The 15076-nt window shown below is 40.7% G+C and overlaps 1 protein-coding gene across 1 annotated transcript in view; it reads left to right on the forward strand.

Annotated features, from left to right (window-relative positions):
• The window catches only part of T265_07077 (hypothetical protein), a gene marked incomplete at both ends in the record, with an annotated part of 47053 nt that overhangs the window by 15870 nt on the left and 16107 nt on the right, over positions 1-15076 (forward strand). Inside the window, 6 exons of the mRNA XM_009172515.1 lie at positions 1962-2066; positions 5143-5241; positions 9377-9478; positions 9873-9977; positions 13038-13136; positions 14775-14873. Coding sequence (XP_009170779.1) covers positions 1962-2066; positions 5143-5241; positions 9377-9478; positions 9873-9977; positions 13038-13136; positions 14775-14873 — 609 coding nt within the window. The remainder of the gene's footprint in view (positions 1-1961; positions 2067-5142; positions 5242-9376; positions 9479-9872; positions 9978-13037; positions 13137-14774; positions 14874-15076) is intronic.

The following is a 15076-nucleotide window of genomic DNA, read 5'->3' on the forward strand; positions in this document are numbered from 1 at the left end:
AAATAACTGGGGGTTCATAATGTAAGTGAAAGTTACAGAAGCAAAATCGGGGGTTGACTGACGCCGGGAATCACAACTTCTCAAATTGAGGTTTCCCTCATCTTGTGAAGCTATTGTTTCTCTGAGCCACTTGGATGTCCATGTTTGTGTGAGAAAATTTTGTTATTTACAAATGACATTTCTTCCTCCAAGTAAAAGCGGTCTATACTGAAAAGCCAAGAAGACAGGAAGCTTTCGGTCGGTGCGTAAAAATATGGCGTGGGTTCCTTGAATGAAGGATTGGTTGCTGATTGGTTCTGATTGGTTGCTACAGAACGGCAGGGCGCATCTTGAAGACTCCCGGGAGATTTTTTGAAGTGCTCACTGCTGATGACATTCAATAGGGATAAAAACAACTGTATGGTACCTTTTGTACAAATTAGTTCTACTTACGGGATGATATCTCGCAACGCGGACGGGGAACAACAGGGCGACCTATTTTGTATAAAGCTGCGGGCCATCTTGTTGCTATAGCGATGTAATTAAACAAAATTGATCGGTTTAAGATTCGTTGAATTAATTTCGATTTACATACATTCGCAACACGGTCTTCATGTTTCACCGCGATGCATAATGACACATTTTGCCGCGGTAGCCTTTGAGTTTGAGGCAAACACTTCCCCCTAAGCAGCATTCTTCTGATATTTTATCGGAACGATACTAACACGTTGCATCCGAATTACAGTAGGCTCAAATTGTGAGCGTCCCAACTTCTGACCCATAAGGTAGCCAAACACTTACTCACATATACCTCAAAAAGTATACTGCTGAGAATAACGAATAACTTAACCAACGGACGGTTACCACACAAAAAATAGGACCAGCCATAATGCAATTTTTAATTAACATGATCACATACAACAGAAAACTTACGAAATCAGAATTATTTAGTGAGAGAACTCAGTATCTCAGTAATTTAAAATCGGATCCAACCGAGATGAGCTTAATGTACACTGCCCTTCCTAGCCGGACGCTATCTGTGACGAGTGGGGAAAATCTCACCTAATTTATCTGAAACCCTGTGATAACTACTCTACCTACTTGTCATTGTGAATTCCGGAAACTTCTACAGTTGAAATGGCATTGTGCATTGCAGTCCTCTGGTCTGGTATATCTGAGTAAATTCGGCAGACCCACATAACTTCGGCCGTCTCATGGCATATATCTTTGCTGCTGGACCGCTAATTTACCATACTGTCTGTTAGTGAATGTACTGGTTAGAACGAAACAACCCGGTATTCGTTTTTCACGTGTTAACGCTGACCTAAACGTTATTATTTGCTTCGATTTTCTGCTGACTTTACCAAGTACATTAGCTGTTTCCATAAAAAAACAACTTGGTAATTTTCTTTACGTCTGACATGAAATGGGAAACCAACTAAATTACCTTAAGCCAGACAAAGAGCTTTTTTCCGGACTAACGCTGCACATGAAGATATTACGTGACGAATTTCGAACGTCAGTTAAAGCAGTTTCTCGTTGTAAAACCACTAGTCAGGCCAGTTGGAAAGGATAAGGCTAACTGCACTTACAATTCTGGCATTGAAAAAGTTTACTAACCTTTACAGGAGAGTGCAATCACACAGCAACGTAATAGTGCTAAACTTGCTAGATTAGCGCTGAATGCGTCAAATTAAAATACGTAAAGGAAATTAACGTCAAGAGAGTCGATCACAAACACATAGTTTGGTCATTTCTTTCAAGGCATTTTCATGTGGTGGCGGTTTCAAAAAATGAGTTTATCCGTAGCTTGGATGGATTTGTTGACCAAGATCATAACTCAATACATAATTAACCCTACTGTAAGCTCCAAACTTTCCTTCCGTCTAATAATATGCCGGTAAGGTATGACATTTTGAGATAAGCTTTCAAACGAGGTTTCCCTACCGTCACACTTAGGCCTCGTAATTTCTCCTCTTTAGCAAGGACAAACCATCATTCACTTCGTCGCAGAAGCCAATGCTATCGGAATTTTGAAATATCTTTACCAAAAATATCACATTCTGAAAATTGACGAACCGGATCACGTGAGTTTTTTAGTTCTCTATCAGATCAATGCTGTCAGCCATTAGTAGAGTGGGCGTTGATTTTGGATACCATTAAAGCAACATGTGACGCGGAGATGATCAGTTTCGGAGCGCACATGTGACAGGGTAAAGTTATTAGTCTGATGAGAGACAACATGCCATAGAGCAAAGCACCGCAAGAGAATATTCAGCTGCTGCCTGTATCAGGTGGTAAAACAGACGGTGTCATATGACCCGACCGTAAGGCGGAAAGTGATCACATGGTCGCATTCCTTAGATCCAAAAAACGGACTTTTATACATTTTTTTCTAATTAAATCCCTAATCGATGTTTTAGGAGCTTGTTTGACGTCTTTACGATAGCCAATCAGAACGAACTGCAGCGATAAGTGAACCGTAGCGCAAAAGTCATGGAAGAAGACACGTTTTGTTAGATCGGAACTGGTACACTGGCCTCAAACGGATTACAATTTTCCTGAATAATCATCGATTCCGTGATCTGACACTTATGAGTCCAAGGATTAGGAACTCACATCCAGAAAAGTGCACTTGTGGTTAGGTCAAGATTCATGAGGTGATCGAAAACTGTATGAGTAGAAATCTCACCACCTAAGAATATGACCTCTACCGACTAGTTATTTATAGACAGTTAATTCGATCCTATACGGAATTGTGACTTCTTCTCGGGCTGGCTGTTAGCCTGAGCTGCCATATTTGTAAATGGACGGACGAGTGGAGGCGGGTAACTCGCACACTCATGTTGGCGACACATCTAACTGTTTGTCTTAGATCAGTGATCCTTGCCACATACAGACAGAATCCTACGAAGATTACACAGTCTGGTTTAATAGGATGAGCCCATAAGGCTGGGCATAAAATACTTTAGTTCTTGCATGTAGCAACCGGATGCTTGCGAGGATAATGCAAAAACTATCAGTTTGGAATCAAGCGTTGAACTCAGTAAAAAATCCACTGGATTGACAAAGAAATTCAAAATGACAAACCACACTGTTTATTGAGAAATAAACAACTATTTTGTTGATACTGGTTGGTCAATCCAGTGTTCAGCTAAAAAAACCAGTTTTCATGGCGATTGCTTTTGATAAGTTCTGCTAACCTCTTAACAATACTCTTGAGCAGAGAGTTTTTACAAGTTCAGTAGAACAACCTTGGACAAATTTACAGAGCAAAATGTCCCTTCACTAAAATCCGTTCATGGAACAGAGACAAGTCTTATTTTCTTTTGTGAGCTCTCACCCATCAGAGCTGATTCCTTTGCGGCACATCTTGATAGCAGCTACCGGAGTGCGTTTTTACTGTGTTTGTCCAACGCATTGGTCATCATTTTTCTCGTATTTAATTTCCGGAATTAGGAGACATCTTTTCCGTGATTTAGCTTATCCGGGAAACGGATATTGTCCAGCGACAGTTCTTCACACGTAAGGCCACAGGTTTGCTCGGGGTTTCAGGCATCCACATTGTGTGTACTGTGCGTATGAATACTTCTCAAGTCAAAATACCATTAACTGTATTGGTTTAAATTTCTTAGGAATCTTTCGTGTTATTCCGCGGAGTCAGAACTCCCTTTTTTCTTTATATGTACACAAATAATTTTCATTAGCTGCTACCTCTCAATAATCAGAACAAAACTGTTTCATCTATGTGAGCTTCATGCATGCAAAAACATTGAAAAGATTTACTACAACCCCCTTATGGTACTTGAAGAATGAGAAGCCGTTAAAAACACGTAAAGTACCGGTTATTTTCGTAAATGTTACAAAAATTATTCAACCCGAGTTATTTTAGCCCTGATAAGGCGCACTATTCTGATGTCCAATATCTATACAACGTCGAAAACAAGCTTGACCATGTCAGGTTGTATAAAACCATGTCCATCTATCGCATTAACTGGAGGAGTTCACAATATAAGGATCCTAGAAATCTCGTTTACTATCAAATGGAGAATTTTAAGATAACCGACACTTGTTAATTTTACCCAAAAATATATATTTTGTGAACTCACTTTTTTAACATCTGCATGGTCGATAAATGTTCTTAAAGTCTTGATATTAACACTAATACAGAAACAGATAACTTGAGTCTTGATATTAACACTAATACAGAAACAAGATAACTTGCTGAAGAGTGGTTATCTTTATAATCAGACGAGGGTATTTCGAAGAACAAAGGAGAAGGAGGTTAGGACGGATGTATGCCATCAACCCGCTAAAATGGTAAAAGTTTTGATGCTCACAATGTTCGCTGCATCATTGTTGGGTCTCTGAAATTTGTATGCGTATAGCTTTCGTTTGAACCACTTTTAATTATTCTGGTGGTTTTTCGTCAAACTTTGGAGGTAGGGAACCTAAGTTTCGACTTCTTAGGGTGTCTCACCAAGTCAGAAATAAGGTCTATACAAATTGTTGCATATTTTATCACTACTCACAGTACTCAGTCAGGATTACTAAACAGCTCTCAGGCTTTCGTGTCGCTGCGTCATTTCTGAAAATCGACACGCGTGGCTATTGATTAAAATAGCCACAATGTTTGCTATTTCGTCTTTCATGCAAGCCAGTCGTATCGCTTATGCGTGGGCATGCTGGCTTATTCGGTTATTAAACCCGGAGTTAATACGGCATGGTTTAGTGTAAATGCCCCCGTCTCGCATGTTGGATAATTGTAGTTCACATACCAAGAATGCACACTGCTAGTGAGCTTTATTAACAGGGACACTTGTATTCATCTCCCTTCAGTTTTGCCTAGAATAGCCAGAGTATTTGTGTGGCAACACGAGAGAGTTATTCATTCATTTATTTTTACTTGACCGCCCTAATTTACAAAGCTGCTGCTGGTTTTATGTCCTTGGCAGTCATTACCATGTAATCAAGGGAGATATTTAATATTTAGTAACCTTTTCTATGCCTATTACTTCTGCATTTTTGAACATTCTCTATCATGATGGTCGAGATACAAGGCAATCCATTCAGCCATGTAGTCACACACTTTTTTTGATATCAGCCTAACTTCCTTTATGCTGCTGCCTAAATCACGCATCGTTTTTACTTATCTGTTTTCAGACTGGACTCACACCATTTCTTGTTGCAGCCCATCGAGGCAATCAGACCCTCATGGAGGTTTTTTACAAGCAGCGATGCAATGTCCTCCAAAAAGACAGGGTAAATTTGTATTATGTTGACACAGATGAGTAACTCTTTGTAGTTCATCACAGTAGGCGTCCATTCTGCTTTTAAGAGGTTAATACGCTGATAAGAGTATGTGAGGTGCGTGCACGACTTTCGTTTACATGTTATGGTAGTCCTTGGTGGGGGTTGAAACACGAAAAGATGATTGTCACCGGAACGGCTGCTCCAATTTAGGACAGTTTCTCAACAAAGTGAGCTCGCAAAGAGGATAGGCAAACGTTACAAATTATCAAATCCAGTGCCTCCATTTCGAATGCTGCAGAGCATTATTTCGTTTAGTAAAGTTGATTCTTTTGGGTCCTCGTAGATGGAACAGTTTTTTTTAGAATACGCAATTCCTCGAACCAAACTTGTATCTTTGGCTATCACTGACGGAAGCTGTGAGAGTTTGGAGTTGTTAGTCCTGACAACATGCTTATTCGAGAACGTTTGGATTACAGAAATTTACGCGATATACAGAAAACCATTATGAACGAGACTCGGCTGGACTCAGTTTATTCTTCCATCTAAACCAAATTCGCATTCATCCGAGGGTATCTGAAACGATTTGGAGACGGTAAAACCGTCTCCGGCGATTTCTAAACCATTGAGAAGCAGTGGAAGATAGACGGTTAGCTTTCGCTTCCGAAGTAATAAAAACGTATGCTGTGCTTGCGTAACAAATGTGTTTGAAACGCAGGTAGTAACTAATACGTGAAGCAAACACAGGCTCGCGCTACGCTACATAACTCAAACGATCCACTACAGTTGGCAGCTCATTTGCTGCACTCCGCCAGGTTTCCATATCTAATAGAAATGAAGCGACCCTAGATAACACCTTTTAGCATGAAGAGGTTGGTAGCTTGAATAGTATGTAACACAGGAGCAGACATTATACTACGTTAGAATTATTGCTGGGGGAAAATTTTAAGTCATCATTAACGAGAGATCCAACTTCATTCAGGTGAGCTACATGTAAAACCAGATTCTTGTGCAAAAGAATTGATTTCAGAAAATCTGACGTCGTTGTTATTTATCCTTATTACTGTTTTATTATTGTTTGATATTATTTTTGTCTTCACCATTTTCTGTCATTTGATGCTCTCTCGCTGACCGCGCAAGTCGCGTGGTTAATTTAATTTCGGATATGTTTGATTAAATTGGTAATAGTCTTTGACTTCCGGGTGTAAGGTCTAATCTGACATGGATGTTCGATTAAAAATTCCCCTGAAAGGTCACTAATTGGATGCATTGGAATCACCATCATTCCGTATCAAAGTTGATTTTCCCTTCCTTCCTTCCTGGAGCCATAAGCATTATCATTGAATATCTTTGTAGTGGTCCGCTTAAAGTGAGACTTGTTCCCGTTAGAATATATATTCCACACGCACTTACAAACTAAAATAGTGCAAGTCGGCGCTCCAGTCGTTTCTACGGGTCCTGCAAAATTCCAGTCATTCAGCAGAAGCTGCATCTTTCAACATGATTTAGTTATGCGGTTACGGTCGATCAGAGTGTCAAGCAGAGCGTGAGCCAATCATGATGTTCCCGACCGGACAGTTAAATGTTCAAACTACCAGCCGGGAGATTGCGGATACGAAACTCTCTGAGGGAAGGGAAACCACCAAGCTGATCGGCTGTCGAGACCAGGGGCTGGAGATTAAGCCCCCAAGACCACGATTAATGCTAAAACATCGTCGTCAAATTGAATCCCGGAAGTTTGGTGCAACAGTATCGGTACTGTCATATGTTACGGAAGGTTGCAACCGCCTTGTTTGATGGAGGGAGTATTGAGAAAGAAGAGGGACACAAAGAATTAAAAACATTCCAGAGTCATTTCGACAGCCTGAGTATTGGTAAATCTGTCGTAATTTCCTGGAATTCCACTAATTCTGATGTCGTACTGTCTTGAGACAGAAGCTGATCGTCGAATGCTACGAGGTGGCACTCACAGGGCGCACCAAGACGTACGACTTACTTTGGCAGAGGACCTACCGACCCGGGGTGAGAAGTGAGGTAATGGGTTATGTGATGTCCTGTAAGCGGTGCCATGTAATGAAAAAGGATACGGCAAGAGCAGCTCATCCCATGGAGCTCATTTCTGTCTTGGAAATCGGCGAGTTATGGTCCGGTAAGTCAAGGGCCCTTTTCCAGTGACAAGCAGCGGAAATAAACATATCGTGATAATGACAAGACACCTGTCGCGATGGATCGGAGCGGCAGCCATATCAAATCAATGGGCAATGACGATCAACGAGTTGGTAATGCACCACATCGTGGCCAAATATGGGGTGCCAAAAATGATCTTAACCAATCTGGGCCTTGCTTCAAGAGCGAAGAGTTTAGGAATTGCCTGCAGGAGTTGGGCAGGTGAGCAACACACTTGTCTCCCGAGCTAGAGGAAGAAAGGGGGAAAGCTCGAGAAAACTTGACCGCCGTTCAGGAGACGACTAGAGAGAAAATGGCAAGTAGAAAGGCACGACCGTTCTCCATAGGCGCGAAGGCCAGGTGGAAGGATTATCAGAATCCTGGAAGGAGTGGACTGGGGTCGCGGAAGCTGAGCAGCCAATGACAAGGTCCGTTTGTCGTTACCGGCCGCCATTGGAACGTCTACACAATTCAAGACGGTCGCAGATCCAAAGAGTAAGTGAAACTCAACTTCATTAGTGGCATGATACATCCGAAGAACAGCGGAATAGACCAGCTGCTGGAGCCGAATTAACGGAGGCAAGTAAAAATCAGTGGCATGTGAACGACCTTTAAACAGGGAATGTGTGTAGCGGTGGATACTGCTGATGAGGCATGTGAGTAGTATGTGGTTTTCTCGAAAGTCCGCTTCGCATCTATCGAAAGGTGAGATTTATTACGAAATTTGTGGAATTGCCTTGCAGTGTTTGTTTAAACTTGAGTGATAGTCAATGAGTATCCAGGAAAGTTCAAGGAAACGCCTTCAAGAAGAAGGACATTCAGTTTTTATAAATAAGATGCATATGATAATTTTGCTCCCCTGTACAAAAGTCTGTAACTGGTGAGTTGGTGTTTTCCAACAAACAACTCCGCGGTCGAAGGCTTTCGTCTGTTCATTAGTAGGGAGCTTCTCCCACACGTCAGGCATCAGGAGATCATACCGCAGAAATATGCTCTATTAAGAGCGAAACTCGAGTCCAGTGCCTCTCCTCTTCTGTTTGGATTCACCATAACTACGTCAGGGTGGAAAGAAAATTGTTTATACAAGAGTAGTGAATGTGAATTTTTGTTAAACGAAATTGAAAACCAAAAATAAAGGGGTAAAAAATAAGCAGATATAACATCACTGGCACATGAGGTGGATCAACATAATGCAGTGATATTCTAGCCATAATGGCTCAAAGTTTATTTGAATGTTCATTTCCTTCACCGCATTTTCTGGCGCACAGGGGGCGTTAAGGCTCATAAAACGCCACAAAAACCAGACTAGTGAGCGGATATGGACAAATTCTGAGGACTGAAAACAGAACATCACAAGGAAGAGAAAATTATGATGATATTTGATCCAACACGCCCATTGGCCAGGTTCCTCTCTTTGGTGACAGGTTGTTGAGCACTTCCCAACACCACGGAGAGGGTAACACCCGATTCAGTATGTCATTTTCATGAGGTATCTAGATGAGAATGTTCTCGCTTCAATCCCTTTAACCTGAACCAAGAAGCAAGTCAAATCAATCATTTATTTTATGGGCTTGCACCCAAATTCTTTTTCAAAATGTTTATAGAGATGAAAAATTTTGCATTCTGAACTTAACCGTCGTTGTGTATTACTTAAATTGAATCCCTTAAATTTACGAAACCTAACGATCACTTTTTTGCCTGATTTCTTTCAAAATACCTTGACATTGTAAATTCAGAGACACACTTATTCCGCCACTAGAGATGCAAAGTCCCCTATAGAAAAATCTAACAATGCCAGTCTTCAATGTACTGAGTTTTCGGCTGTGTAGGAAACAAAACTTCATGTGTTTGCTCCTTATGGGAGAAATGTTTTGTTTTTATCCCAAATTAGTTTCGAAACAATGGCAGTTTGTACAGCTCTGTTGCGCTCTGCGTTTGAACTTTCGGTCAAACAGTGATTATTTTTAACTGGTGTTTTCAGCGTGGCAGATCAGCACTGCATTTGGCAGCATGGAAAGGTCACATGGGTGTGATGGCATATCTTCTCAAACTGCCTCAGATGTTGGAACTAATTAACGACTTGGTAAGTGCTTTTTGATCCCCTAAGAGTTAAGGGCATTTCAGAACTGTGAAACATCCCCTCTGATAGCAGGCTCCTCTGAGCTAAGCCTGGTGACACGTGTTTATTATACTTAAAGCAGCTGCCAGTAGCTGAATGAATTAGTCATACACATTGCCGCTGTTTTTTGTGTCTGGAAATGTGCACTGCCTGTAAAATGAAAATGCTTCGCAAAATTTTTTAAATCTTCACCAGATTGGCTTTAAAAAGTAGTGTTCTTCTGAAAATCACTAGTTTTAATGAGTCGTTCCAAGTTAAAATACAACGGCTGCATTACCACTTTAGGATGTTTGAGAATGGCCACTCTCTAAAGCGGTTACCGTATCACAGCACTTTTATCCTTCCCGATTCGCTACAGGATTCACAGGGGAATAGTCCACTGCACTACGCGACAGATTTGAATCAACAGGAGATAGTGAGACTGTTGCTGATTGCCGGAGCGAACCCTGACATCACATCAGAGGTAAGCAACCAATAATCTGCTTGAGTGAGGTGGATCTCCTAATGTTTGCTTTTGTGCTAATTATTTTATCCTTACGACGAGGAAATTTGGTAGTTTCAAGGAAGTGAGTGAAACGCGGGGTTTAATCTTTTGCTCGAAACTGCATGACATGCCATCCTTTGTGTTATAACTATAGCGATGTATAACCTCGATATCTTTATTTGCCAGCCCTGTGCACTTATAAGGTCACTTATAAGGTCTACAATAAGTAAGCTGGCAGTAGTTCCAAATAAAGAACAAAGAATATATATATATATATATATATAAGAGGAGCAATAATTGGGACATCCGCAGTGATACATGACCTTGGAATGACCTGATGGTTCAGAATCAATCACATTCAGGCTGCTTCTTTGAGGGTGTTGGTCAGTTACAGTAACCACGTAGATGATATTTTCATAACTAGCCATATAAGGGCACTCTAGCGAGATTACTCAGTCGAGCTGTTAGATTTTTTACTTCAGAGCCGAGCCCTGTAAACAGTGTCAATGGCTGTGTTCGAGCAGCAAATCATGTGCGAGCTACGGAACAGACCAGGGAATCAGTGTCAAGGTTATACATCCATCCATGAATGAACCCTCGCACTTGTTTGCACTCAGCACATGCTCCACCGGGTAACACGCGTACTTTTTAACGGCACGTGTAAAGTTGCGCAACCACACCTCACAGGTTTGGATGGCCATTAGTCTTGGAAATAAGCATCCCCTTTAGAACAATGCGTTACGAGCGCTTGGTGAGGGATGAAAGTCTCTTTTTGACCGAATCCAACGGAGACGTCACACCCAGTCCCAGCATTCAGTCACCTGGTGGTCTAGATTATACAGAAATTTTATACCACAAGTTTCCCAAACCTCAACTGCTGAATTAAAAACACTTTTGAGGCCCATGAAAAGGATGTACGGACAGGCTACGCATGGCTGGTTTTTTGGGCCAACTGAGAGGCAAAACCAAGCACATCATTGAAGGCCTAATACTACCGGACGTTTGGACGAGTCTGTTCAAAATATCTAGTGCAACAGTGATAACGCATTGTGCTAACATGTTGAATGATAGTAGTTGGAACTTTGGCTTGGCGCAGTCGAGCTACGATAAGACAGCATTGCCCCACTTTTACGGAAAACAATAAATAAGCATGCGGATTTTTATTGTAAAAAAAGACAGCCTCTATATAACTGTTAGAATTCAACTTTTAGCCTTGGCTACTGTCCCAGTAAATTGAAAAGAAGCGAATAGAATTAAGTTTTCAATTCAAACCCTTGAATTTGTCAGTTTCTTTAGTCCTGCATCGAGTAATAAAATCAGCTGATATTCACTATATTCCTACAATCTTACCACTGATTTGCCCTGGCATGGGCCCATCTGTTATTTTGTAGTCATAGTTTCAGCAGTACCAACCAGTCCAACTGATCGCTCCAAAGCAGCACTTCTTGTTTATGATTGGCAGGTTTTGATGTTTTACACGAGTCGTTTATATGGTAAGTCAGGTCATATTCACAGACCTAGTGTTCTTCCCTCGCTAGCATTTTAGGAATTCCAGAGAGCGATACTTTCGGCTACGAGACGGGTACAACTTATACCAATGGGGTAAAAGTGTATATCGGCGTATTGAGAATATTTCAACTCAGTCTGAATTGATCATCAGGCGGTCGCTGTATTGTTTGCTTTCAGATCCCTGATTATCAGCAGGTGAACAATAATGGATGGGGTAGAAGACTATTCTGGATAGGAATATGGGTAAAAGACAGGCAAGCCTTTTTAGGCCCCCAAGACATCTAAGCATATTTAAGAGATGCGCGCACAAAATTTCTTATTTGTCTCATCAGCAGTCCTACATGTATTTTGGGCAAACTTCAAGTTATCTCAGTGCGATGACATCTTCAGAGACATTAAATTTTCGTAATAAATGTTGACTTAATTGATATCCAGTCACACTTATGCTCAGCATGGTCACTTAAGAAGTCGTGTGAAATCCTTCATCCCTGAAATTTTATTCCAGCATCCCAAAATAGATGCCAATATATTTTAAGAAAAGGCGAGAGCAGTTCTAAATCATGGTTAAGGTGTATCATGGACGACCTTATTTAAGTCAGACAATATTTCCGGCGAAACATGTTACATTTTGATATATATGTTAGTGAACGATACACGAACGATACACGAACGCTCCATTTCTCAAGATGTTATTTACATGCAAAGGCCGACCAAACCCAGAATTGTCATTTTACATCCAGAGAACCAGACGGCAACCGCTACGAGTGAACGGATACGCTAAGCAAAATCCCGATTAGTTTACACGAGACAGAAGGAATTTCCTTTTACAAACAGTGAAAAGGTTTGAAATAACAATCTGCCACGCTAAAGCAACAAACTGCACATCGGATTGGCGTACAGCGCTTGCAGGCATTTTCACTGGCATGTACCGTTGTTCACTATAATGGACATGCCGGTACTATCAGGACATTCTGTGAACAATTGAGCTCTAGTGATATATGAAAGCTAGCCTAAGGGTCTTATAAAATAAGCCATGTCAATCAAGCAATATACAATCCAGTCGCACTCTTACCAACAGTAAGTTTACTTGGACACCTAACCATCCAGTTTAGAGGGTCATATAATGGATGGATGTCAAATTTCAGTTGAGTTATATTAACCTGGTCACTCGATGGAAACTGCAGGGTGAGGTGTTTGGTCACATATCAGACTATTTTTTACTGTAAAATGATGTCCTTTACAAGGAGAAAACAACCAGTCGTTGACTGAAGATGCAACGACTGCTTTCTTTTGCGAGACCACTCTGATCAGCATCTGTTCCACACTCAGAATTACTATTTTTGGGATTGGTAGGCATGGAAATTTTAGGTAGTTCACCAGAAGCTACACGAGGTAAAAAACCTTCCAGTTTTCACACACACTAAAGGGATGTAGTCCTTAAAGCGCCATCGTCGAATGTGTCACTGACCCAATTGCAGTTCAAAACAAAACTAACATGTGTGATCAAAATGTATTCGACTTTCCCTGCAGACAAAAGACACTCCTCTTATTGAAGTTTCCCGGCTTGGGTACCATACATGTATAGAAACCCTGCTGGCTCACAAAGCAAATCGGAAGGCCACAACAAAAGTGAGTGATCAGTGACTGCCGTGTTTCTTTGCAGTTTTCCAAAAACTAAAAGATTTGTGATGTGGAGTCAACTTGTGCCCTAATTTGAACACTAAGGAGGACAGCTTATATGGAAGAAATTGAAATTGTTTCCACGACCGCATAACTAATCTTGTGCAGCATTCTTGAATTCAGCTGTGGTTAAGTGATATGTTTTTCTACAGTACTTTTGTACGTGTTAGTCAGCGGCATACGATAGAAAGCGCCCATAAGCAACACGAGGTCAGACAAATCAACTCTACTTTGATCACTACATAATTTTCTCTTTGATCTACATAATACAGCAATATAAATATGAGGTGTTTTATTTATTGTATGTGTTGTGTATAGTTAAGTTATGCGACAAATCAGTTTTAAACGCATTTGGTTCTCCTAAGACAGCCATGGGTATTACTTTACCCTCCAGTATGAACTTAGGCACAATGGTTTCATATTTCTTGACGCTGTATCCTTAACATCTTTGCTGAAACCGTGCCGGTGCTGATAAAATCCCAGAGGGTTTTGAAGAAATATCGCAAGCCGACTTTCTTAATGTGCGTTTATTTTATGGCCTGCATCCAGAAATGTCAAACCGGATCAATAGACTATTCGAGAACGCTGTACCATATGTTTTTATGCGACAGCCTTCAAATGCCCGCAGTTTGGCCACGCAATTCAGTCGTTAGTCAGTTATGCCCTATATCACCAATCTTCTTTAAACTTCTTTGAGCATCTACGCGTTTGCCGATGATTTCTTTTCACCTTCGTTCGATTGTCCCGGCACTCTTGTTTCCGGAGAAATTGTGAAGACCCAAAGATTGCTTTTTTAAATTGGTGGAATAAATTTAGCCACCGCAGCTAAGTTCAACACTGAAACCCTTCTTCATGAATTTGTTTTTCTTTTGTTTTTCTGGTGCACAATCCTAGTTTTTTTCTGGTCCATTGTATTTTATTATACTTGAGGCTCCACCGCGACATTCTGCAATCCACTTACGTTAGGCTTCACACAAAAACTATCTCAAAGAAATTATCCTTCTTCCTTGGCCTTGTAAAATTTTCTGAACAAAGTTAGACTTTCTGTTTTGGAGAATAATTCAATGCTTGACTGATGTTTTGGTATGTAATTTGGCGGGTGGGAGGTACACTTTTCAAATAGATTCCGTCTCTGCTCTTTTCGAATCTATGTCTCATCTTGTCTGTTCAAGTGATCAGCAGTAGATCACACTTTCTCAGTATCAAACTTATCAGTAGTTGCCTTCTCTTTTCATCCGTGAATCATGGAATTTAACATTACCTGCTGTTTTCAATGTCCTTTCATCCTCATATAATTTATGGTAACTAGTTTTCAGTAAACCAATTTAATTGTTTTGTATTTTTATACTTCCTAATTTCTGTTCACCGTCTGTTACAAAAATTGTGTATTGTTGAGCCCCCAGTTTATCTGCAATCCGAGTTTACACGTAATGAAAAACTCATCGTATGCATAAGGTGTCGTTACGGAGGGTCTTAAAGCTTTGCAATGAAAGATGTTTATCGATGTCCAACGTTGTTGCAGGCCGATTTCTTGCAATTTACTGGCTTTATCAGATGCTCTATGTTTTTGTTGTTCTTCATTTTCAGAATGGTAACTCCGCACTTCACGAAGCCACACTGGCAAATCTGCCGGACACCATCTACTTCCTAATAAGGCATCAATTTGATGTAGAAGCAACCAACAATGTACGAGCCAGATAGTGCGCTGTTCATTCTGGTGAACCTTGCTCTCTCTCTGATAATTGATGACTAAAGCCATAAAGCTGTGGATTTTATCGATGTATTACTGTGTCGCTTCAGCACTGTACCGATCAATTTTATTCAAGTGTGACTATGGGGAGAAGCTATCACAAAAATCAAACATCTTACAATAGCAAGGATTGTTACGG

This window comes from Opisthorchis viverrini (genome assembly GCF_000715545.1).
Source record: "Opisthorchis viverrini unplaced genomic scaffold opera_v5_156, whole genome shotgun sequence".
Classification (NCBI taxonomy): Eukaryota; Metazoa; Platyhelminthes; class Trematoda; order Opisthorchiida; family Opisthorchiidae; genus Opisthorchis; species Opisthorchis viverrini.